The following is a 24988-nucleotide window of genomic DNA, read 5'->3' on the forward strand; positions in this document are numbered from 1 at the left end:
GTGTCGTTAGACCCGCCACGGCCAATGAGTAAGGTTTGTCACGTAAACAGAACATGCCAATTCGTTACGAGTCGAGCACACCGGGGTGTTGGAGAGCAAATCCACAATAATTTACAACCCGAGTACGACGTTTCGCCAGTAATTATCAGGCGGCAGCCAGATGTGGAGAAATCCTCCCGTCTAGTTCCTTTGAGGGATAGATGTGATGACGTCACGTGAGCCCTTGTGCGAAGTGGGGGGGGGGGGGAATTCACTAATGCATTTTAGTTCATTTGAAATGCATTAAATTCTGAACCTACACTCATAAGTACAAAATAAACAAGTGTATTTACATACATCTTTCTGCAGATTAAAAACAAAGCTACGGTCATTTGTATGTCTCTCAAATCTTAAAAATCTAAAATACAGATTTGTTTTATTGAAAACATAACTCTTCAAAATGAACAAACTTTGTCAAAACATTTCATAACACTTTTATTGTTTACTTTCAATTCCATAACCAGTTTGCAACGTTCAAAGGGTTCCATCTAATCATCACCCACAAGTCATGAAATGCCTTTTCAGGATACATCAAGTTGGTTTTACTTGAACTACCTGCCATAAATAAAATCCATAAATACAGCCCTAAGCAATCGGAAAGAGCATGCTCTGATAAAGTAAACTGATAAATGAAAAAAATGGAACAGGGAAAGAGAAACAAAACCTAACACATTTAACAGGCACATAACCATGACGGAAACAGAGCAAATACTAAAGCTGTGGCCTGCAATACGTGTGTATGAAGCAAGGAATGATTTCATAACGTTATAAAATAGATATTTCATTTCAGAAAAATACAACAAACAGCATTCAAACGCATATAGAAAGAGCATTTTGTAAAGATCTGGATGATTATACAAGGAAAGTTTTGTAGAGTAAAGGTCTTTAAAAACTGGTGTTTTGTGAATTTTTATTTTTTGTATTTTTCTTTCTTTTTTTGCAAACAACCAACAAGGAATGTTTTTTATCCTTTAACATGGAATGTTGTACATTTGGAAACCACTAAACAGTTTAATACTAAAACACACATTTTTTAACACGCAATAACACAATGGCAGGAAATAGCATTATAATACCAGTGTCTAAGCATGAATCACTAGACTGATGTTATACATCACACAGTAGATTTCTCTTCCTCCAAGTCTTTTTAGCCACTGTAGATCAATTCCATTGGAGTCCTCACTGGGAGCATCTTATAAAACAAATGTATTAATGAAAGGCAACGTGGGAACACCTGACTGTTCATCCTGCAGCACTTCCTCATCACCATTTGCTAATTCAACTTTAACTACTCTTTTCTTAACATTTTTGTTTAGCTTGCTTTATTGCTCTGTCCTTAATACCCACTGCAAACACGCTTTCAGTGAAAGTTACCTGAGTTACAACAATTAGTATATCGCCAGTTGGGCTCAGCCAAGGGTCTGAAGAAACTACTGAGACTGCATTACGTTAGGTAAAACACACTGTACTTTCACAACATTACATTGTTTGACCTATTCACATGTAACTTTGGGTAGTTCTTTCTTGGAAAACCATACCAACTGTGAAAAGTTAATCTCAACCTTTTAAACCCAAAACGCAATGAGACACAAATAAAAAACAGTATATTGGTTTACAATGGAACTGAAGCACACATATTGTGCAATTGCTTAGCAAAAAAAGAAATTACACGGCATTTACCATACTGCGCGGCAGCCTATGTTATAAATTTTCCAGTTAAGAAAGTTCATTATATTGTGCATGTTTGCAGTGGCCGAGAGCTCTGAGACAAGTTACAAGTAATGCCTATAAGGGGAGTGTGTGTGTGTGGGTGTGTGTGTGTGGGTGTGTGTGTGTGGGTGTGTGTGTGTGTGTGTGCGCCAGCACGGCTGCTAAGGTGCTTGTGCGGAGACCAGCTCCGCAGTCAGACAAGCGTGGTTCCTGGGACGGCGAGTGAGGAGCCACACTGCTGTTGCTGCTGCGGCATCGTCGTCGTTTGGCTGGCAGGGCTTACCACCCTGCTGTTTAGCCCATTTGCATTGAGGTTGCTGTTGGTGCTGCTGAAGCTGCCCTCCTCCAGGAGCTGTGCCGTCGTCAGCATGGCCTGGGACGCGGCATGGGCCACCACCACCATTGTGGCTGAACCCCCTGTGATAGGCATGGGTCCTAAACCAGGGAAACCTTTTATGGCCAGTTCTGGGGTGAAGAGTAGTGGTTTCATAATGCTGACGGGGCAAAATGCAGAGCTCCTCTTCGGTATGAAGTTCACCTTGTTTTTATCTGGGCCGTAAAACGTTGGAATCTCACCAAGTTGTTTGGGTCTGCAGCGAAACCGCACACACGTGCATGTCAACGTGAAGTGTGTGTGGAATACAATACGTGGAAAGAGATTTACACATACACGTAGGGCATTTGTACCTATATAGATTTACATTTTACATCGTCTTATATTTCACCAAACAACATATTGCTTTGTGAAGGTATATTCAGTTACATTTAGCTGAATGGAGAAAAAGAATAGACACTCCTTTTCATTACTTTTTCATAAAACACAATTGGATTTCTTTGCGTATCCAGTTTTGCAAAACGTGCATAATTGTATTGGAGTGCAGAGACAATACCACGACCAGCAAGATCACTGCTTAATTGGGAAATTTACAGTTTTTGCACAATTGCAAAAGCTAAATTAAATCCTGTGCAAATCAATTTGCAAAAAGCTGCTTATGTGTTAAATTGCACGATGGCCTTTTTAGATTTCCCACTGGGATTCTAGTGGATATAGGAAGGATGGAAACATTTTTTCTTAGATACGATACCACACTTGAAAATGTGTTGTTATATCTGACGAAAACAGAGATTTATTTTTGACCACATCCCTTTAGGGTGATACTCAATCTAAAACGGGAAAACTCAAGAAGCAGTAATTACAGGTTTTCAAGAAAAGCAGATCAATGATTAAAAAATAATAGGCTTAGCCCTCTCCGAACAGGGTAAAGTCTCAAAGAATCGGGGTAAACTATGTTATTTTTACATTATCATTGATACTGGCAAAAAAAATGCTCCCATAAACAGATCAATATTTAACGCATCGGAAGGGAAATATCTATCGGCATTCAGGAAATAACATTTTCAAATCGCGCACGCAAAAAAAAGGACAAGGCATCAGGTGTCGGTACTCACAAAGTTTCTTCAAAGACTTTGACTTTCTCGCAGCCCTCGGGTGGCTCCCGTTTAAACATGTAGCTGTTGTTGGGTTTGGGCGATGTGGCGTACTTAGGGAGTGGAGAGCTGTCACCATTTTCTGCAAAGAGGGAAAAATGTATACGTGAACACGAGCGTGATTAATTTAGCACGCACAAAAAAACTCGTGCTTTTTTTCTCTCTCTTCACTTGGGCTTCTCACAATCCACATTCCACTAAAAGTAGTTTGACTCTCACTCTCTTACTAAGCTCTTCCTGACACACCCTCTCATTAACCCCTGCTCATACCCAAGTGTTTATTTTTTACTAAATCCATAAATCTTAGAAATATAGGCAGATTTTATACCAAAAAGAATGAGTATTTTAGAGTAGAATTACAATACTGCAATGTTGAGATGGCCAAACAGACAAATACATAGTACTATGTTCTATTATAGAAGGGAAGTACTGAACGTATTAGTTTATATTGTGCAAATTTATTTTTCACTAGGATGACTCATTCATCCAACTCGTCATAAATAGGCTTTGCTCTCACTCCTTAACCTACTTTTCCTCCACCCCCCTCTATCACTACTGCACTTACCAAATTGTCCCCTCTCTTTACTACCCCACCATAGCTTTTCAGAACACAGGGAGGAACAGAATGTATACTCGTGAATTAAATTGTAGAATGGCAGTTGCGAGCGAGACCAACAGATAAGCACGCACACACACATAATATATATATGAGACTACATGTGCTGTTAAGAACTACAATCTATTCTAGGACACAACAGAAATGATTGGTTTCACGGTTGGCTGTGTACGGTGCAAACGAAGTGCAACATACATAAATACAAGGACAGTTTTTTTGGGGGTCCTGTTCTACAATTGCCGACATTGCCATCTCAGTGGTCCAAGGGAAAGCCTCAGCAGTAAGGGTGGAGATTAAGGCTGGAAAGCATTTGGTCTGGCAGTCCCTCTGATTAGTTTCACATGTCGTGAAGCTAGTGCTCGCCATTTGCATACTTGCGTCCATTAAGAGCTGGACGACTGTCAAGATTCTAAACACGGATTCGCAATTTAACTCGTGAAATCAAATGGAATTTCCAGGGGGTTAGGTGGTTGTATTGTACAGCCCAGCTTGTCGTTCAGGCTTGTAGGGGGGAGGAGGCCTGGTTGTTATCATGGAACAAACACTAATATAAATTGGCCAATGCCGACATAACAGTACCGATGGCGATTCTGTTTCATTATTTACTTTATACTCCTACATATGTTGGTGAGTCACTTCATTGACCTGCTGGTAAACGTGAAAAGAATGCAGGCTGCTAATTGCAAATAACATAGACACACAATGCGGACAGACTTCGGATCATGTGATTTCACACAACTTTGGTAATTAAAGACAGCTTCTTCATATGATTAGTTTTTTCTTGCTGTAGTTGTTCCACCTGATGACGATTGTTTGTGTTGCGATCGAAACGTCGTGATCTATTATTTTTCTACCTACGTGACTTTACCGAAAGAACCAAAGAGTATGAATGGAACAAAGCAATAATACATGGCAGATAAATTATTTTAATGGCAAATATTTTGTAGAATTTAAATATCTTACAGGATTTGTCCAAATTCCATCTGCACCTGATGGGTCGAGTGATTACCATCAGACACAGGGAGAGCTAGCTTACCCAATGGCTCATTTGCCTATAGCTTGCTCATTAAATTACAAAATATATATTTTTTAATAAATAAAAACCCACCAAGTTTATTCACCAAGGCACACAATGTGGTACCCAATTAAAGCACCACAATTCAATTATATGAAACAAATATTTCTCATATCCAAACAACCTGGACTAAAATGTCAACTCAATATACATATACAGTGCGCATGTGCTTTTGCCCATAGTGCTCCACAACAAAGCGTACAGTTTTTAAACATTGCTTTTTGCATTAAACGGCCCTATTGTGTAATGCAGTATTCTTTCCAATAACTTTTGAATGTGCTAATCAGACCTATAAGTTTGCTTGTATGTATACATGTTGTACTTCGTTCGCACCATACGTAGCTAACATGTCTAATCAGAGGTGCTTGCTTAAACAAAAGATACTGGATAACATTGGGTCTGGAAAGCCAATAAGCTGAGATGAACTATTCTTCTGAGTACATGTAAGAACAGAATGGATTTCAGCTTACAATAGAGGAGCAATTTTTTTTTATTTAAACAGGCGGTTCAGTATACAAGCATCTGGGGGCTCCAAAATTTTCCCAATATTTCCCCCCTTGTATTCATCCCATCTGAGCGTATTTTGCGAGAGGCAGGCCTACATTCCATCGAATCAAGCATGAAGATTGGAGGCAGAAGAATAAACAACTTAAGATATGCTGATGATACCACACAACTAGCAAATAGCAAAGCTGAAATGATGACCCTCTGTTGGTAAACGTTAAAGCTGGTGAGAAGCCTGGACTCTGCCTCAATTTCCAAAATATGAAGGTGACGGCGACAGAACAACGAAATTAATTTAGTCTGGAAAATGAACTAGTCGAGGATCAGTGCATTTGAGATGTGATGCTCTAGAAGAATGATACGTATACCATGGACAGCCAAAATATCAAACATGTCGGTCCTGAGAGAGATCGGTCCCACTCTTCCACTCAAGAAGCAGAAATTGACATACTTTGAACAGGTTATGAGGACCTCTGGGCTCGAGGAATCAGTCTTGCTTGGGAATGGAGAAGGTAGCAGGGGCCGACCTCGGAGGAGGTAGATGGACGACATCAAGAACACCACTACTAGCCTTACACTAACCCAGCTACGAGAGGCAGCGAGAGACAGGTGTGGATTGTGAAGTCTGGTCGTGGATGTTACCAGAGGTCGTACTCGACTTGACGGCACAAGGTGACAAGGCGATTCCTCCCAACACTTACCTTTTTCTTTGCACTGTGCCAGCAGCTCGTCGGTGCAGCAGGGGCTGTAGTTATTGTTATCGGCGGCAGCGGCGGCGGTGGCCACGGAAACATTTGGAGACACGGAGTGTGAGCGGCTCTCGCTGCTGCTGCTGCTGCTGCTGCTGCTCGTGCTGCTCGTGCTGCTGCTGCTGCTCTCGCGGCTGCACTGCGGCCCTGAGGGCGTCTGCGTGTCCACGCTGCGCTGCTGGCTCGGCACGGGGGCGCGGCGCCCATCTTCGCTTTCGCACGGCTGCAGGAGAACGACGTAATTTTTTATTAGGGTTTTGAGAATACCGCAGACTCCCGAGTAAAGTGAAGCTACGGCAAATTTAGCTTGGCTGTTTTTGTTGATGCATGCTATATGGGTGCGTAATGGGCACAACTTTCTTGGCAGGCAATAGGTTTTAACTTAAACTTAACTTTTTATTTTACCAGGTAAGGCCCACAAGCAACCTGGCCATAAATGATAGCTCAACGAAGTGGCTTATCACACGGAAAATTATAGCAGCCAAATACTCTTAAACGCATGTTTCTACATGTGGAGGGAAAAACCGGAGGTCCCGGAGCAAACATCCGCACGACCACGTGGAGAATATGCAAACTCCAAATATAAAGGCGTCAGGGTCGGGATCGAACCCACGACCTCTTGTATACCAGGCGAGGTAATTAACATCTCGCCACCGTAGCACCCCACTGAAATGGCAGATGTTCAAAACCACAAACAGCAAGATAATAAAGGCAGCTGTAACATGACATGGTAATCACAGAACTTGTCATTTTACCTTGACCTTATTTGAGTAACTAGATCAGACCGGTATTTTCTGTGCAGATATACTTTTCCTTATATGATTTAACATTTATAACCAATGGCTCCATTACATTTGCCAAGGCTTGTGGTATATGTGCCATCATGTAATTAGCTTTTCAAAAGTTACCTTCACAATCTTTGTCACGATGGTATTAACAAATGGTTGGAAATTAATAAAAGCTTGAATTTGCATTCTGTTAAAATCTGTGGAGATCACGAGTCTTTCAATTTATGCAATCATTTAGGCAAGAATAATGCTACTGCGAAGCTTTTTGCGGTTGTGCTTTATGGCCTTTCCGATGGATTGTCAGGTTGTGCTGTGTTATTCGGCATGATGCCTGACAATTTGCTCCATATGCTGGGAGCTACTTCAAGAAGTGACAGAAATGTCGGATATCATGTTGCGCAACGTGTGGCACAAACGCAACACATTAGAGGGAAACTTTGGCAGGAGAATAAACCATAAAGAATGCACGTGCAATTTTACCCTAAGAACGTCATCTTTATCTCTGTCTTCACTGATGAACATGCGCTCGATCTCCTGGTTGACTCCTTCTACACTGTTCTTCATCCGTGGCAGAGAAGTGCGGGCGTAGGCAATGCTCGTCACTGGGATTGGAATGGCCCTTGAAATAGATACCTGTGCAAAGGGATTTCAACGTTGGAATCAATACCATTCTGTGCAGTGATAAATGAAAACGCATTTTTTTCAAAATTTATATTTTTACGAATCTATTTGACAATGTGAACTTCTACCTTAAAGCACAGTAAATTAAGTCAAGAGGTCAAGGCAACCCATCTGTGCATGTAAAACAAACAAAGCGAATGAAAACAGACACGATGCATACCAAGATTTTTAAATGTGGAGGGAAATACCAGAGGATCCGGAGAAAATTTCACACAATCCCAGGGAGAACATGCCAAACTCCAACTATACAGCAGACTCAATCTAGATTTGAAGTTTTCGTGACTGCAGGGATCCAAACTTTTTGGTTCTTTCGGTAAAGTCACGTAGGTATAAAATAAAATAAATCGCGACATTCATCAAATGATTTAATTTATTTGATGGCGGTCGCTTGTGTTGCGATCGAAACGTCGTGATTTAATTTATTTTATACCTACGTGACTTTACCGAAAGAACCAAAGAGTATACAGCAGGCGTCGAGGTCAGGATCAAACCTGCGACCTCCTGTATACCAGTCGAGATTAGTAACATCTTGCCACTGTGGCGCCCCTTCCACACGCACCAGATGTTGTGGAAGTGGTGGGAATCCCCACACTTTACCCTACGACAAGCGAATTGACTAAATTTGGTGAACCCACTTATAGTGCTGGGTGGACAGAGGCAGGGTTATTTAATAAACTTGCCCCATTGTGTCAACTGCCGTGCGAGGAGATCTAATCAAACCAGTGACCTCTGGACTGCAAGTCCAGTGTGCAGGTGTTCCACCAGGGCAGCATCATAATGTACCTACAGACTTTTAAATATTGTATTATTGAGGGCAGATTGATTCCAAGTAGCCAACGGGAAGGAAATAAAATAAAACATTTTATTGATAATTACAAGCTATTTTATGTAATCATCATTATCATGCTTGATTTGAAGCTTTCGTGATTGCAGGAATTACTCTTTGGTTCTTTCGGTAAAGTTAAGAAGAAAGAAAATAAATTAAATAATATAATACGACGTTTCAATTGCAACACAAGCAATCGTCATCAGGTAGAACTACATTTGAGAGCGGGACAAAACACAGACACGGAGACACAGACAGACACACAAGCACTGTGTTGTCTATCTCTGCTTGTGTGTCTGTCTATGTCTCCGTGTCTGTGTTTTGTCCCCCTCTCAAATTTAGTTCTACCTGATGATGATTGCTTGTGTTGTAATCGAAACGTCGTGTTCTATTATTTGATTTATGATGTTTCTACGTGACTTTACTGAAAGAACCAAAGAGTAATTCATTATCATGGTTTGAGCCATACAAGTTGGTTGCTAATAATAATAATAGGGTTTTTCCCCTTTTTTCTGGCAACAAAACTGAAACCTTTTTACAAGGATTCATGTCTGCATTAACCACAATACCTGCGGTCAAAATGCAAACAAAAAACATACTATGATAATATATGCATTGTCCTTGAAACTGATTGGTCCACACCAAGGGACGGCTTTCAAGGACAATGCATATTATCAAAGTATGTTTTTGTTTGTATTTTGACTGCAGGTATTGTGGTTAATGCAGACATGATTCCTTGTAAAAAGGTTTCAGATTTGTTGCCAGAAAAAAGGGGAAAAACCCTATTATTATATTTTGGTACTGGCAAAGGAGGTCTAATGAACAAGTTGGTGCTGTCACGTAGAATGAGAATAAAATAATAAAATAACACAATAAAATTCTCACGACGTTTCGGCCACAACACAAGTGGCCTTCTTCAGGTGAAAGGAACAAACCTGCTCGGACAAATTTCACCTTCATCGGCCTGGGCACAGACACTCCGGCCATGCCACCGACAACTCGTTGTGTTGTGGCCGAAACGTCGTGAGAATTTTATTGTGTTATTTTATTTTATTATTTTATTCTCATTCTACGTGACTTTACCGAAAGAACCAAAGAAGATGAAGCCTTGCAGTCACGAAAGCTTTAAATCGAAATATAAGTTGGTGCTGCTTTCAGCCGATACTTAAATCTGACTTCATGCTTGACTACATCTGTGATCTATTTGTATTTTTAAAAACACTTTAACCATAGCCTACATTGGACACATTACCTATCCTGATGTACAACCATCTGATGTATATGCTGCACGGGGCATACACCTGAAGAATATCACCTATTTAATTTACCACAAGCAATGTCAGCACTTACAACATAATGCACGGCTCATAAGGCAGAACTTGTCAAAAAATCAATAAGGAATGCACAAGGAGAAAACGTTGACAATCAAATAAGAAAAAAGGTAATGCATAAGTGCCCCATGTATTGCCTTACATTTGAGAATTTGGTTAAAATGCTATCCGCAGCGGGATGGCTTTATGGCAATATTGGGTTCTGTTAATTTTCAAACTGCTTGATATCCAGATGCCAAGCATGGTATAAAAGCAAACACCTGGGTACACTTAACCAATGTATTAATGTTGTGTTTACACATGCATTAGCTGAGCATAAATATATTAGTTTAGGCGAGAGACAATTCCACAGTTTCACGTCAATGTCATATAGAAGTATTAACTCGCATTTAGTTGCCTTGTATGATTAATATTGAAATGCAATTTTTTTTAAACATTTTAACGTACTAAGATGCATTTTGTAAAATGTCACTGTGCAAATATTGGAAATGCACATCACATGTCCAGTGGTATATTCTTTATTTATTATTATTCCACAGTGTTACACAGCAACGTCTTACCGAATCTCATGATTTTTTCAGGAAGGTTTTGTAAAGTTTTTGTTGTTGTTACAGTAGGGGGGGGGGGGTGATGGTTGCTATGTATAATCCCAATTGAGCAATTTGCGGGTCATTCAAATGTTGGAAAATTTGGACCATGACGACGACACCCAAAGGGCCCAACTCCTTTCAATGATGCCACAGGATCTTTAACCTCCACTGTGCAGTAGAAGGCTAATACACCCACAGTAATCACCAGGGCTGCTGCTGGTATTCAAGGACTTAAATGGAATCGCTCCTCCCTACATTCATGACCTCCTACATTAAGCTCATTAAGATCTTCAGATTGTACATTTCTCACTGTCCCACGGTTTAGACTTCACACTTGGGGTGACTTTGCCTTTGAAATTGCGGCACCTCAACTCTGGAACTCGTTGCCCTTCGAGGTCAGGACTTCTGAGATACTTTCAAATCTTCAAAACTCAACTAAAAACGTATCCATATAAAATGGTTCTCTCTTTTGTTTATTTCAACCGACTTTCTAATTTATTATTTACTTGGCTGTTTTTAACTATTTTCCACCTTGCCATGCATAGCACCCTGAGAACGATTGTTCAAGGGCACTTCATGAATTAAATATATTATTATTGCTGCGTTTGTACCGTGGACTCTGCAACAAGCAGGAAACAAGCTACTGCCAAGCCATGTCACCACCCCAACTGCTTACACAGCTTCTAAAACTGATCACAAACGGGCTCTGCCGATTGTCCTTTTATCTGTCGCCATTATGCGACGCAGATGCCCTTCAAATGAAATCCCAGTAATAGAAAATATCTGTTACATACCCCAGGCCAATATTCAAATAATACTCAAGGTCACCCTATATTGTCTACAGAATGTAAATCATTATATAAAATAACTCTGGCAGAATCTTTGGCTATTAAAAATATGATCAACAATTATATAGTTTAGAATATATGATTTATGTCATACTTTACTAATAATAGTAAGCTGAACCCATAAACACTGTTTGTTACAGGCTACACATACAGTTCATGGCACATTTACAGCGGTTTGCTTATTTGCCAAATAATTGTAATAGTTTATCTACGTACTTTTCAAATCAACAAATTTAAGTGATAAAATGCTAATCGTTAAGCCCATTGACTGCATACCAATATTTATAACCAATCACACCTCATGACACATTTTTTTTAAAAAGCAACGTTTTTAAAGGCAATATTTTATTTGAAAACCAGTTCGCGGTAAAAAAGTTTTAAAATTGGAAGAATACCGCTTTAACTGCTAGGGTTGGTAACGGTGTATCTATAGGACATAGCCAAATCGCACGTGTGTGTGTGTGACTATACTTGCCAAGCCATAGGACACAAGAATTTCATTTGTAAGAGTTAGAGATGAAAATCCTTGCTTGCAATATTTTCAACACTTCATTAACATTTTAAAGCACTGGCTTCACACCACAGTACTTATAATCACATACCACTGACCTACAATGTAGAGATAACTCCTACTCTTGACAACCTTTTCATATGTAAACTGTGCCATCGACTGGGGCCAGGTGATTAGCAGTTTTTCCAATTATCCAAATTTGAGGTTTCATACACGAGAGGGAATAACAAAAGCACCATCATGGCAAGGATGCCATGGTTACTGGGAAGATTTTCCATTGCACAAAGAAATCCCCTGTGCTCTCTGTGCTTTGATACACTGCAACACAAGCATGACAGGAAATGATGCTGTGAGGCACATCCCTGCATTAAAAATAACCATCAGCTTCTTTCTACACTCATGCCTGGGAATGGGGATTTTTTCACCCGAACGTGGAGGTCCATACCTCTGGATAGAATGCATCATAAGGCGCGTGTGCACACACCCCCAGGTGTAATTTAATAACTTTTGACAAAGGAATGCTCCAAAATTGCACGATTTAAATTTTAAATACGGCTCATGGACGGCTTGGTACTATCCAACAGTGATCTCTCGTCTCACTGAAGAGTTTTTTAGATGTGCAACACCACTGGCCCCCCATCATCACAAGTATGATGAATTATACTTTATTTTTTTATCAAGCAAAAAGAGCCTCATAGCTTATCTGATTCCTCCAGGATGAATAACGTTTCTGATTATGAAAACACAGGAGTAAAACAGGATACAAGGGGGACACTTGTTGTATACCTGTGCTGGGTGGATGGCTGCATGATTTCCATGCAGGGGTGAATGCCTCTCCTTGTCTCGCTGGTGCTTGCTGCTCTTTTTGCTTCTTTGGAGATGCTGTCGGAGCTTAGCAATCTGCCAACAGATAACACATTCCAGACACAGTAGTGCCATAAGTGTAAATCAAACACATTGGGGATACCAAAGTCTTGCTTCTTCAGTTGGGACCCATAGTTTTTAATTATTTTTTTACTGTTCATTAGGACCATCGAGCCTTGGTTCAAGTTACTCTCCATTGCTCAATGAAGGGATCACTTGTACAGTCTAAATTGAGTTATACTTTAAGTGCGGACGAGAAATAAACACAAGAACACCACATCGCTTCCAATAGCAAGCACTGCCATAAATAATAAATAAACTTCATGAATTAAATAAACACTTGCACACATGCACTGTACACGAAAACATTTGCAAAACATCAACAACTGATTATATATTCTTGGTTCTTTCGGTAAAGTCACGTAGAAGGGAAACAAGCAATAAAATTCTCACGACGTTTCGACTGCAACACAAGCAATCATCAGGTGTGAACACCACAGCAATAGACAGTGTTCACACCTGATGATGATTGCTTGTGTTGTAGTCGAAACGTCGTGAGAATTTTATTGTTTTATATTTTTATTATTCTATTGTTTCCCTTCTCCGTGACTTTACCGAAAGAACCAAGAATATGAATCCCTGCAGTCACAAAAGCTTTAAATCAAAACTGATTATATGTTTTAAGTAACCAAATAAATAAAGCCGACAATACGTCTCCCTTCACATATTTGTCCCTTCACGTAAAAGTATATTTTTACACATCCCATGAGTCACGTGGCCTTATGAGAGTGCATAATTTCAGCGGGATTGGTTAGAAATGAGCAAACTCTGGAACGGTTTCGACATTCAATGTCTCATCAGCAGTCAGGCATTGCTCGAAACTGTTTAAGTGTATTCAATATTTTTTATGTGGAGGGATAGACACGTGAAGGAGACACATTGTCGGCTTATTTATGTATTATATTCTCCACAAAGAAGCCGATTATTTTGCGTTATGTAACATGTAACATTTTTAAGCACACATTTTTTAAGGAGATAACAATTGGGCTGAACTTTACTTTATAGCACTAAAGATGAATCAGTCTGCTTCCACATTTTTGCTGAGTATTTATCACCACAGCAGATGTAGCATGTCACACTGATATATATTTTCTTGGAGACAGTGTTCATAAGCTTTGCAAATAAATGGTGAAAGTGTAAACCCATGCACACCAAAAGCAAGCTTTGTCCTCGTTCATCAAATGCAATGTCAGCCGTCAAATTCTCGCACACTTTGTTATCACTTATGCGAGCCAATTACGTGATTATTTTGCAATCGTGAACCCAGCCATTCTGTAAACAAACCCTGCATATGCGGTTTTGATTATGATAAAGTACACCAAGTGTAGAAAATAAATAAAAGAACACATTATTCGTTTTGCATAATTTCCAGACTTATCAAAACTCACCACACGGTACAATTGTAATAATGAAACGTTTGTGATGAGTCATATTTCACCATGCTGAGCTGGACTGCATTTTTAAGTATTTTACAAGTACTGTATTTCTTTTCACAAAAGCATGCATTGCAGCCCTCAGCTCGGGGCAACAAAGGGCAATTTTAAAATACCACATTATGTGAAAACAATATGCAACGCACTTACATAAATGTGTGTGTATAATATTGGAATGGGTAGGATATGAATTACATTTAAAATGAAAATACAAGCTTCTACAAGGAATAAACATTAGTAAAACTGTTCCTTTATGCAGGAAAACTCATGTATAAATGGGCACACTGTTCTCTTATCAGAAGGAACAATATTTAAAATCGCTTTACCTCAGCAGTTGGTAATATTTTACAAACTCAACATTTACTTACAAGTAATTCATTTATTATTACGCAAGTTAAAAATAGCAAATTTAATAAAAAAAATATCCTATTTCCATAAAAAACTATAGGCCAATTGCAACGTGGCTTTCTTTCACGTCACATTTGGTATTAAAAACAAGTACGCACAAATAAGCAGACAATAACAAAGTGAGAGGAACCATTTGAGATGTATCTTCTTGGTTCTTTCGGTAAAGTCACAAGGGAAATAATAAAATATTTCCCTTCTACGTGACTTACCGAAAGAACCAGGAAGATGAATCCCTGCAGTCAAAAGCTTTAAATCGAAATTTGAGATGTAATAGCTTAGCCGTTCAAGTGCAATAATGTAAACAGTAGTTCAATGCAGATAGCTCTTAATTCTTGTTAATGTGAATTATGTTTAGGTTTGATTGGGAACGAATACATTTTGTACCTACGTAACCTGTGTTTCTGTTGAGTCAAAAGCTGTTTTTAAAGTGAAAATTGCAAGCAAACAGACGCAAAAAACTTGATCAAGCTAATAGCTAAAATGGTTAGCATGTGGTCATTGTGAATTATGCACCTTAATAGCAATGTAAACAACTGTGCACCAGTTCCCCATTAAGTAGGGATCACAAATCCAGTGGCACACACCACAACCCCACTGACAGAAGACTTAAGACCAGAAGCAGGGAGACTCGACTAAGTTCATCCACTGGTGTATCGATCTTTACCTCGATAGAGTCCACAGCCAGAATACATCATGCAATCATCTTGATCTCAATTGCAAGGTGGGCACTCATCAAAATAAATAAAATACATAATAGGCAACGCTTCAGGTAATGGCCCTTCTTCATAGAGTGAAAGTTAATTTGCAAAAATAAGTTCAATTTAGGGCACAGTTTTATTGACAAATGTGTTTTTGTTGTCATCTGTGCTTTTGCACCACGGCCAATGCAGAATTACAATCCCCCCACACTCCACCCCCCATACTAGTTTTGTCTAAAAAAAGTTCAACTGGTTTGTTCATAAGCCAGAGTTAATTGAGCACCGCTGCCATATACTTGTATTGTAAAAGGGGAGGAGGAATGAGGAGCATGCGATAACACCGCATATCGTCTGTGACCCATCAAACACCCGCGAGCTCAAACATGCACCAGTACAACAGCCATGTCATGAAGTGCCATCACGTGCATTACCGCAATTATTAGTGATCTTGTGAGCGTGCATGACGTAACTTGCACATTTAGTTAACTATAATAAAGTTGCTATATGTGGTGCATTGCATTCAATTACTTAGAAATAATAAGTTTAACTGAAAATTAAAATATTTCAGACCAATATTCTATGGACAGGTCCTCACATACTGGGCTTCTGACCCAGAAGGTCAAAATAGGTTTAGAATTAATGCTGCTGGACAACATTGGTCAGCACACCAAGAGGCTGATGGAATAACATGTATTTTTCTCCTTCATGTGAAGACAGAGAAGTTATGCTTATAAATGATTTAGTGTTTGCTATAAGTGCTTGTGGCACTGACAAAACAATTCCATACTGAATTTGATTATCAAATGCTAGTGCGCTCATTTAAGAACACATAAGGAACGTACATTAAATGCTTCCAATGATAAGTCATTTCTAGTTTGGAATAATAAAAATGTCTTGATTATGTTTTGTACAAGAGGTCACACTATTGGCGCAACGTTCCTTTGCTGACTATGCGTGACAATTTATTAAAAGACATTACAGTGAAACCTTGGATTGTGAGTAACTTGGTCTGCGAGTGTTTTGCAAGACGAGCAATTTTTTTTATTTGATAAACGAGCGATGTCTTGCAATACGAGCAGTACGTAAAGTATACGCTTCGTCTGGCAAGCGTCACGTGATCACAACTGAGCCAATGGTTATTCGCTCTCTCGCTGCGGGATTGTGGGTAATCATCTCGGCGTGCCTCACTCGTATAGTCAACATCCGTGCGTAGCGTATACTGCTTACTACAGTATAGTGTTGTGACAACGTGTGTGTGCGTAAAGCATTTTATTTTTATTTTGTGTCCAAGTGTAGTGACTGTTCTTTAGTAACTGTACTGCAAGCGAAAGTCGTCCTACATAATAACCCTCCTCCTCCTCTCTCTCGTCTCCCTCACACCAGCCACGATTAAATGTAATTAATAAATTTGATCACTATATATTAAATTTCAATAATAAAAATATAAAAAGGTATTTTGTATTAATCATTTTTATATGAATACAGTATTTTTGGGTTGTGGAAGAATCATCTGAGTTTCCATGATTTCTTATATACGAGTGCTTTGTATTACGAGCACGTTTCCGGAACGAATTATGCTCGCAATCCAAGGTTTCACTGTATATAAATTTACTGCATCAACATTTCAGGCTTATCTCCTAGAATAAAAAAAGAGATGGGTAATATATGCTAAAAAACTTTGTTACTGCATGAATAACATTTAAATCATAGCTTAATTAGTGAAAAAATATATGTTTATGATAAATACATCTATTTCTTCTTTTTATGTTTCAAAAGATCAGCAGCTCATGTGTATGGCTGAAAACTAAAGTGATTGAGTGAAAACTTGGAAAACGTAAGTCAAAGACATTAAAATAGGTGACATAGTTAATTAAACAGTCGACTATAGCATGCTGCCAAAAACATGTAGGCAATCATTTATCAGTGTGTAATTAACTTCTAAACTCAATAACAAAAGTGTAGTATTGAAACCACTGATGGAGTGTGAAAAGCAATTAAATTCTAGACAATCGGTCACATTTGATCGAACTATGAGAAACATCTGCAGATTACGTACTGTCCTATATAGCCTTCAGTCTTGCACATCCAAGTGTCATAGCTTTGGATATCACCAGTAGTTTATAAATATGCATGAGATTACATGAGGAAAACAACTTAGATGGCTAATGAAGTAGTAAATAATTTTCACAGCTATTATTGACCTATCTAAAAAAGTTGGATTATTTGATTACCTATTACTCTATTTTATTAATGGCAAACACTGAATGATATTTGTATGATTCATTATGATCGCATACCTCTTTTAATTGGTCTGAGGTTCCCCAAGATGCAGAACGTTTGTGCGAGCCTTTTTTCTTCTCAGAAGAATCTTTCGTCCAAGAACTTGGAGTCTTTAAAACATTGAGAACAAAAATACATTTATGTAATTATTAATGCGCTTCCTGTTTTGACATCAAACGCACGCAAAAAAATGCAACATTCAAAACACGGTATGAAAATTAAACTTGCGTCGCATTTTCACTGGGACAACATCGTGCACAGCTTTGGCACCATCGTCGCTGCTGGGTGGCTGTTGTGTGGGAAGGGTTATGGGGAGAAATTTTTTTTTATGTAAAGTACGCACAAAACACTTGTGGACAGACCTGCGTTGGGGGGGGGGGTGTATTGAATTTGAAATGGGCATTCTTGCAAAATAACACCTGAATTTAAGCCAAATTATCAGGATTCCAGCAAAATATCCAGCGAGGTCGTAAAATAACACAGGAAGTGGCTAAACTTTGCAAGCTACGCATGTGGCTTTTCATGCTGTACATATTGAAATGTTTTCACGGAAAATCTGCATGATTTATTCCACATCTCTTTTGGCCCGTGCCACCTCGGCCCTGCAATACCTGGCTGTATTACTGCAACCACAAATTACAATCTTCAAATAGCCCAAAAAAAACAAGGATGTTGTATGTCACACTATCGATTTAGAATGGTTGGCTACATATGGTGCGAAAGAAAGTTCAACGTACAGACATAGATGCACGAAATAGTTGTATCTTTGAAAACAAAATGAGTACAGGAAGCAAAACAAATTGAAGGTAGGATTGGCAATGCTTTGTCAACATCAATAAAATATGTATTTTAAATCCCTGCAAGTTATAAAAACCAGGTATGCATTATTGGCAAGAAGATTCAAATGTACTTACTGATTTTCAAATAGTATGATTCGATTATTCACAGTTAGTACAATATGGACAACTACAGATCAATTGCAATCAGCATACAGACAATATTACAGTCGCAAAAATAACCCTATTTTTGAAATATATTCCTTACCTTAATTGCACATATTTAGCAATTTTCAAAAAAGATGTGAATACACACCTATGTCTTAAAAATAATAAATGGGTTTTATTCCTTCGTGTCTATACACATCAAATAAAAACTCGTGATGTAGGATTATTTTAAAATGAGCTCATCATAAAACCACTGGCCAAGGCAAATTCTCAATTATCAAAGCATACGAGGGCGATTGATGAGCGAGCCAGAGTTTGCCTGCAGTAGGTGTGGCTGTGCGAATGAATGAGCTTGACAAGGAAAAATATCAAACAATTCGATTAGTTGGCTGTGAACATCCCACAAAAGGCCTGCGTGCTAATTTACACTGCATGTATAATCTCTACACAAGCTGGCCACCAGTGCATTAAACGAGCCTCCATTTTGTCAGAGGGGATTCAACTGAATAATAAAAAAAGTGTATTTGCCCAGATGGCGCTTATACCAAGTCAGCACCAGCGGCGGTGTTGTAGCAGCCGCCATGTGAAAGGGTTTGCGCAAAGATCAGCTGTGCCACATGGCTAAGCATTTCTGTACGAGCAGAGACAGTGAAAAACAGAACTGATAAATGGCACACATTGGGAGTACTCTTTCAACGGTTCAGTCAAGCTTTCACTGGACCAAACAGAGCATATCATGGGGTACACATTCATGGCAAACAGAATTCCTCTGAAGTACTTTAAATACATATCCGCTAATTTCTCAATTGTACATTTACACCTGGCAACCATCGCCCCCCCAACTGGCAGACGAATGTCCGCTTGCAGGGCAGATGCCGAGTCACCACGTGCCAACATTGATAACTGCCACTGGGGGTTCTCTTTCAAATGTTTTGAGATGAGATGTGATGCAAAGCGCACAGAGATACTCCGGTGTATAAAGAGCCACATCAAAAACAAATCATCATTATTATTATACGCCCACCATCAATCAGTACCGCAATCGTGTGGCGTCTTCAAGCAATCAGGATAACAATTTGCAAAGGACTGTTCACTAATTTCTTTAAAACTGCTTTGTGAGTTTAGTTTGTTGTCCTTCCCCCGCACCTCCGCTTCGCGCGGTTGGCTACATACGGAGCGAAAGAAGTTCAACATACATACAAAAATACATATTCACACATCGTGGTATCCAAGGCACAATCGTAGATCGACAATTAGCACACCTGCATGCATCGGTGAGCTTGGCCCTCAAACCAGTTTACCACCTTGCACTCAAAGAACCCAGCGAATACAGCAAAACCTCCCAAATCCAAACTCGGCAAGGGCGCGAGTGGAGCACGTGGTAGACTGATGCAATCGGTGAACCCGTGCCCTTAGCCATGTCATCCTCGCAGCGGCTTTTTGGCTAGCCATCAAAGACGGTGACTGCTCTTCCTTCCGATATTTGGAAGCCATTGAGGCAATGGACCTTTTAAACAAGATTGAAAACTCGGTTTTTTATAACTGCTTGTTGTGTTAAGTTTGTTGCCCTTCCCCTGCATGTCTGATTAGCGTGGTTGGCTACGTATGGTATGGAAGAAGTTCAAAATAAACGCACATACACAAACATGTCGATCTACCCGCCTACTCTGCACTCTCTAATTTTTGGACGTAAAAAAATTACGACTTAAAAAACATTTCTACTAAAAATAACATTTCTGCCCCATAGGAAAATATTTTTACCCAGTGCCTATGCCTGCATGCCCATATTATACTTATGAAAGCTAGTGTGTATGCACATTAACATAACACCGGTTCTGATGAGGGTCCTTGAATGTAATCAAGCTAAACTCGTTAACAACCCAATCCGTTTAACCCATTTGCTTATCTTAAAGGCACACATGCCAGTGCTTGGTATATAACGGTAATTGAGAATTATGTTTTTTGTTTTTAACAACAGCAACAAGTATTGCATTATAGAAGTGTAAGGCTTGGAAAAGAGCCTTTACACAGAGAGGAACCAGCAGCCAGCACAAGACAAGGCAACGGTCCATATGGTCACAAACCCTTTTTTCTCTCACTGGCAGCCCATTGCTACACTGCAGTACAATTTGATAATTATCAACGTATTTTACGTGTCATTTTCTCTTTCTACGGGAAGCGATTAGTGGCAAGTTCACAATGCTCTTTACTCAGACCTTGCGGTCAAATGTGCCTCTATTTACCTTCATATGCATGCAATTATTTTTTTTTCAAGACCCTACACGGTGCGCTTCTGCACATGTAAAGGCAGGTATTAGAGCGACGTGTAAAAGTTTTAAAGACTGTAATCAATGAATGAGTTGGTCATTGAGTATGCGTGCCTGGATTTGCATGCCAGTCTAAAATATGCACACACACAGGACACAAAACATAGGGAAGTTTTGGAGAGACGTTATTGATATGTTAGGTGGTGTCTTGTATTAAGACAGCAGTGGTTGTCTTATGAGGGCATTCAACAGAGTGCTGGACAATACTCACAGCAGCATCCTTTAAGTATGCTGATCATGCATGTTAATGCAATCGGATTATATAAACATGGATTTTATGAGCACACACTTTTATAAAATGAGTGCATCCGTTTTATATGCAAGACGTTTGAAAACCAATAAGCCGTAGTAATTTAAAATTCTTACAGTCCAAGAAAGGGAAGAGCTAACACACTGGGGCAGCATGAATGGCATGTGCCTGGCATTTGCCTGGCATGTGCCTGGCATGTGCCTGGCATGTGCCTGGCATGTGCCTGGCATTGGTGCCAAACTTTTCACGGCTGTGCAGTGGTGGACACCTTTGGCGTGTGGACGCCAAAAAACAGAATTCTGCTTTAGTGCAGATTAAAAAATATATTGGGCTACGTTTAACATTGAGAAGTGGTTTACCATTTTATAAATGTGCATAGTTATATGTAAAAAGTAATAGTTTCCTTCCGGCCAAACCTCCATTCATGTGACATCAATGTACAAGCGGGTAAATGCAGTGTGAACTAAAGTATATTATAAATGAAATGCAAAGTAGTTGGTTTCTAAAACAATATGGCATGTGCCAAACCAGAACTGTCTCAGCAGTTTGATACATTTAATATTTGCCTGAGATTTATTCTGCAATTTTTGTTTCTTTCAAATGCTAATCTGGAAAGTTCCTTCAAAAGCTTCTTAGCATCAGTTTACCAAAGAATGTCACCGTAACTAGATTCTTATCCAAATAATCTGCATAAAGTTGCAGGTCACAGTAAAGACTCACTAAATTAACATTGATTTTGGTCACCCCCACCAAGCTTTAATGAAGAATTCAGGCCTAATTATGATTGCATCTTAGAAAGAGGACATTTCATATCTAATAAAGTGGAAATGGTACACTTTTTTAAACGATGCAAATGTACAACAAACAAAAGAAACCTACTCACCATTAATAGCGTGATAGGAAGTTTTTAAATCAAACGCCTTGGGGTGCACTGTGCCTATAGGTCAAGTTTAGTGAGGCACTGTTTTGTACCTTGGCAGTTGCTTAAAAGTCATGCCTTTAGTTTTGCCTTTTAATGACAACCACAGTAACTGCAGGTACTGATACCAAGCCTGTCAACAGTATGCACAAAGGCCAACATCATCTGGGAAAAAAAGCATTATGGCTGAGAGAGAACATGCCTTCAAAAAACACCACACAAGGCTACCAAAATGTGCAATGCACCAACACGAGAATAGACATGGGACAAATCACAAAATCACAAACAAGGTTAATTAGTACAAATGTTGCTGATTTCAGGTGTGTGTAATGGGCTTCATGGCCACTAGTGTTGAAGAAAATAACGTATTTTCCAAGGTTTTGGATTCCACTTAGAATTGAAACTGATAAAAAAATGTTCCAATGGTCTCTTAAAGACCCAACAAAAAGCAACTGTTAACAACAGTGAGACAGTAAGACATCTCCACAGAATCTCTCCATTTGGCTTCCGAACTGAAGCCTAGGCACACATGCCAATGCTCGATAAAACAAATTAAGCAGTGACGAAAATGTTTTCTATTATATATTTATACAATCGTTAAGCAACATACACTTTCAGCTATTCACAGTCAGTATTGTCGAGCAAGATGCAGAAAGTAAAATGTTTTAAAAGTTAGACGCAACTTATATCAAAATACAACTACATATTTAATCAGTGGTGAAATTAAAGCTTTGTGTAGATGATATGAAACGCACATTAAGTATATCACAAGTAATTTCACTTTTTACCCCAAAACATCGGCAAACTGCTTGGAAGATGTGCATTGTTTAGAAATAACAAGGAGAAAGAAAATGTTATATATGACTAGCTTTACTACCCGGCTTCGCCCGGGACATGGATTCACCTTTGTCTCCCCAGTGGCGATGTGCACACACCACACCAGTTACTCGTTTGAGGCTGAGTCGACCTAGGGGAGGCCCAGGACCGTTTCAAATAATCGTCACCAGAGTTGTCCGTGAGCAGGAATCAAACTCGGGTCGCCGGGTTCGTAGCGCAGCGCACTAACCACTACACTACCGCTCCCCCCACACACAAACGCGCGCGCGTCCATAGGTACACATACACGCGCTTGCAGGAGACACACAACTTTCAGGGTACGTACAACAGTAAACGACTGAAATAATAAAGCAATGCTGCGCGAAGAACGCCTTAAACCTGCAACACATTTGTATTTTACTTTACCCGCGGAGGGTTTGGGGGGGGTGCGTGACATCAGCAGCCACACTGCGTGACGCTGCCGCACACAGGTCACATGAAAGATGTGACGTCACAGCTCACTTGCCGTGCAAAATATATACATTATTGCGCCCCCCCCCATTCAAAATAAATAATTATAAGTCTATTTTTATAATTTTTGCAATGGTGTACAGTCTGGAAAGTACCCACATGGCAAATTTCAAGTTTGTTGTTCAAGTACACTAAACATTTTGAACAGACACACATAATCACAACTTTGCCTTTTATATATATGGAGATAGACTAAACGTTGCAAACTGTTCAATTTTATCTTTGAAGAAGTACTTTCAGCTTGCCAAGACTTTGTGATGAATGACTGTGGTCTGGATAAAAAAAACCTAATTGCTTCTGTTAACATGAAATTAAATGCAACCTTTCAAGTTTCAACACGTTTCTATTGCTTTTAATTAACAAGAAAGCAAAGGGCAATGCCTATTATACCATATGATGGCTTTTTTCTACACATCCTTTTACTTTATGCTGTGTTGCAACCAGGACAATCAGATGGATTACCAAAGCAAGTGCACGCTTTCCATATAGTCTGGCCCGAGAGAGAGCACTAGAGAACAAAGGGCATCTAGTACAAAGAATATTACTGTGGTCAAGTTAGGCCACTCTCAATATTCGATGTGTGGAATTTTATTCGGGATGTAAAAAAGGTTCAAATAAACCATAGCCCTCTATAGTTCTGAGCGACCAAGTACTATTGGTTCAGCCACCATTAGGTATAAATGTATATGGCACAGAGATGCAAAATCTATTACTAGAATGTTTTATTAGAGGAAACTAAAAAGTGTTTTAACGAGCTTCAACATCTGTTACAGGTGAATAAAAACAATCACAAGACTGCATGAACAACACAATTAGTAAACATTTTGCCACGTTTATAGTTGTAACAAGGCAGCTACACCACAGGATGGTTTGGGGCGTTTTCCACCCGATCATAATGTTCAATGTCGCTTTAAAGTTGACTTGGGACACTTTGTGTGACGCAGTTATTAAAATGCAGTGGCTGCCAATAGCTATTGTAAAAATATATAGATTATTCGTCGCATTACTGTCGCATTCATCACATCCAGAATAAACTACTGCAACTCTCTATAGCATCCACAAATATCTCATGATCTCCATGCTCCAGATGGTCTAAAATGCCAATACCAGACTCATCACCACAATCCCATCAAGATCCTCCATGGACTCGCCCCTACCAAATCTCTCCCCTCTCATCTCACTAAATTCTCCTACATGCCCTCTCTACTCCAGAAATCAAGGCTTTGTGTTGATTCTCCAAGTCAACATTCGTTCAGTGGGAGTTTGTTCATGTCCCTTTGCTGCCCCAAGGGTCTGGAACTCAGACCACCCGTGATGTGATGTGTGGTGTCGACTCGGTGCCCCAGCTTAAGTCCTAGCTTGAGACTATGTAGTTACACCCTGCCTATGACCGACTGCCTTTTCTCTATAAAAATCAATATGCCCATTGTTTCCATACAGCAGCTTAAATTGTGGTCACATGTACAAGCAGAGGGCCATGGTTCAAATCCAGCAGGCCATCCTGTTTTTTACTGTGGGTGTATTAACGAAAAAATGTGCTGTTTATCCCCTGATATCACTTGAAATTAGTTGGTCATTGTGTGCCGTCATCATGATCATAATTTTGTTACAGATCGATAATTACCCACAAATTACTCTATTAAAATTGCACATCGCAATTAACACCTCCTACTGTAAAATTAATGCCTGCTCAGAGGCCAGG

General features: G+C 39.5%; 1 protein-coding gene across 2 annotated transcripts in view; it reads right to left on the minus strand.

Annotated features, from left to right (window-relative positions):
* Window positions 1-449: 449 nt before the first annotated feature.
* The window catches only part of LOC116938283 (glucocorticoid-induced transcript 1 protein-like), a 35332-nt gene continuing 10793 nt past the window's right edge, over window positions 450-24988 (minus strand). For both annotated transcript variants that reach the window (XM_032945382.2, XM_076060132.1), the window contains 6 exons: window positions 17517-17609; window positions 12543-12656; window positions 7450-7602; window positions 6134-6404; window positions 3199-3319; window positions 450-2339 (listed from right to left, as the gene is read on the minus strand). In XM_032945382.2, the coding sequence (XP_032801273.2) occupies window positions 1943-2339; window positions 3199-3319; window positions 6134-6404; window positions 7450-7602; window positions 12543-12656; window positions 17517-17609 (1149 nt within the window). In that variant the 3' untranslated portion in view covers window positions 450-1942. The remainder of the gene's footprint in view (window positions 2340-3198; window positions 3320-6133; window positions 6405-7449; window positions 7603-12542; window positions 12657-17516; window positions 17610-24988) is intronic.

Source organism: Petromyzon marinus, chromosome 4 (genome assembly GCF_048934315.1).
Source record: "Petromyzon marinus isolate PM22_M1 ecotype Great Lakes invasive population chromosome 4, UKy_Petmar_22M1.pri1.0, whole genome shotgun sequence".
Classification (NCBI taxonomy): domain Eukaryota; kingdom Metazoa; phylum Chordata; class Hyperoartia; order Petromyzontiformes; family Petromyzontidae; genus Petromyzon; species Petromyzon marinus.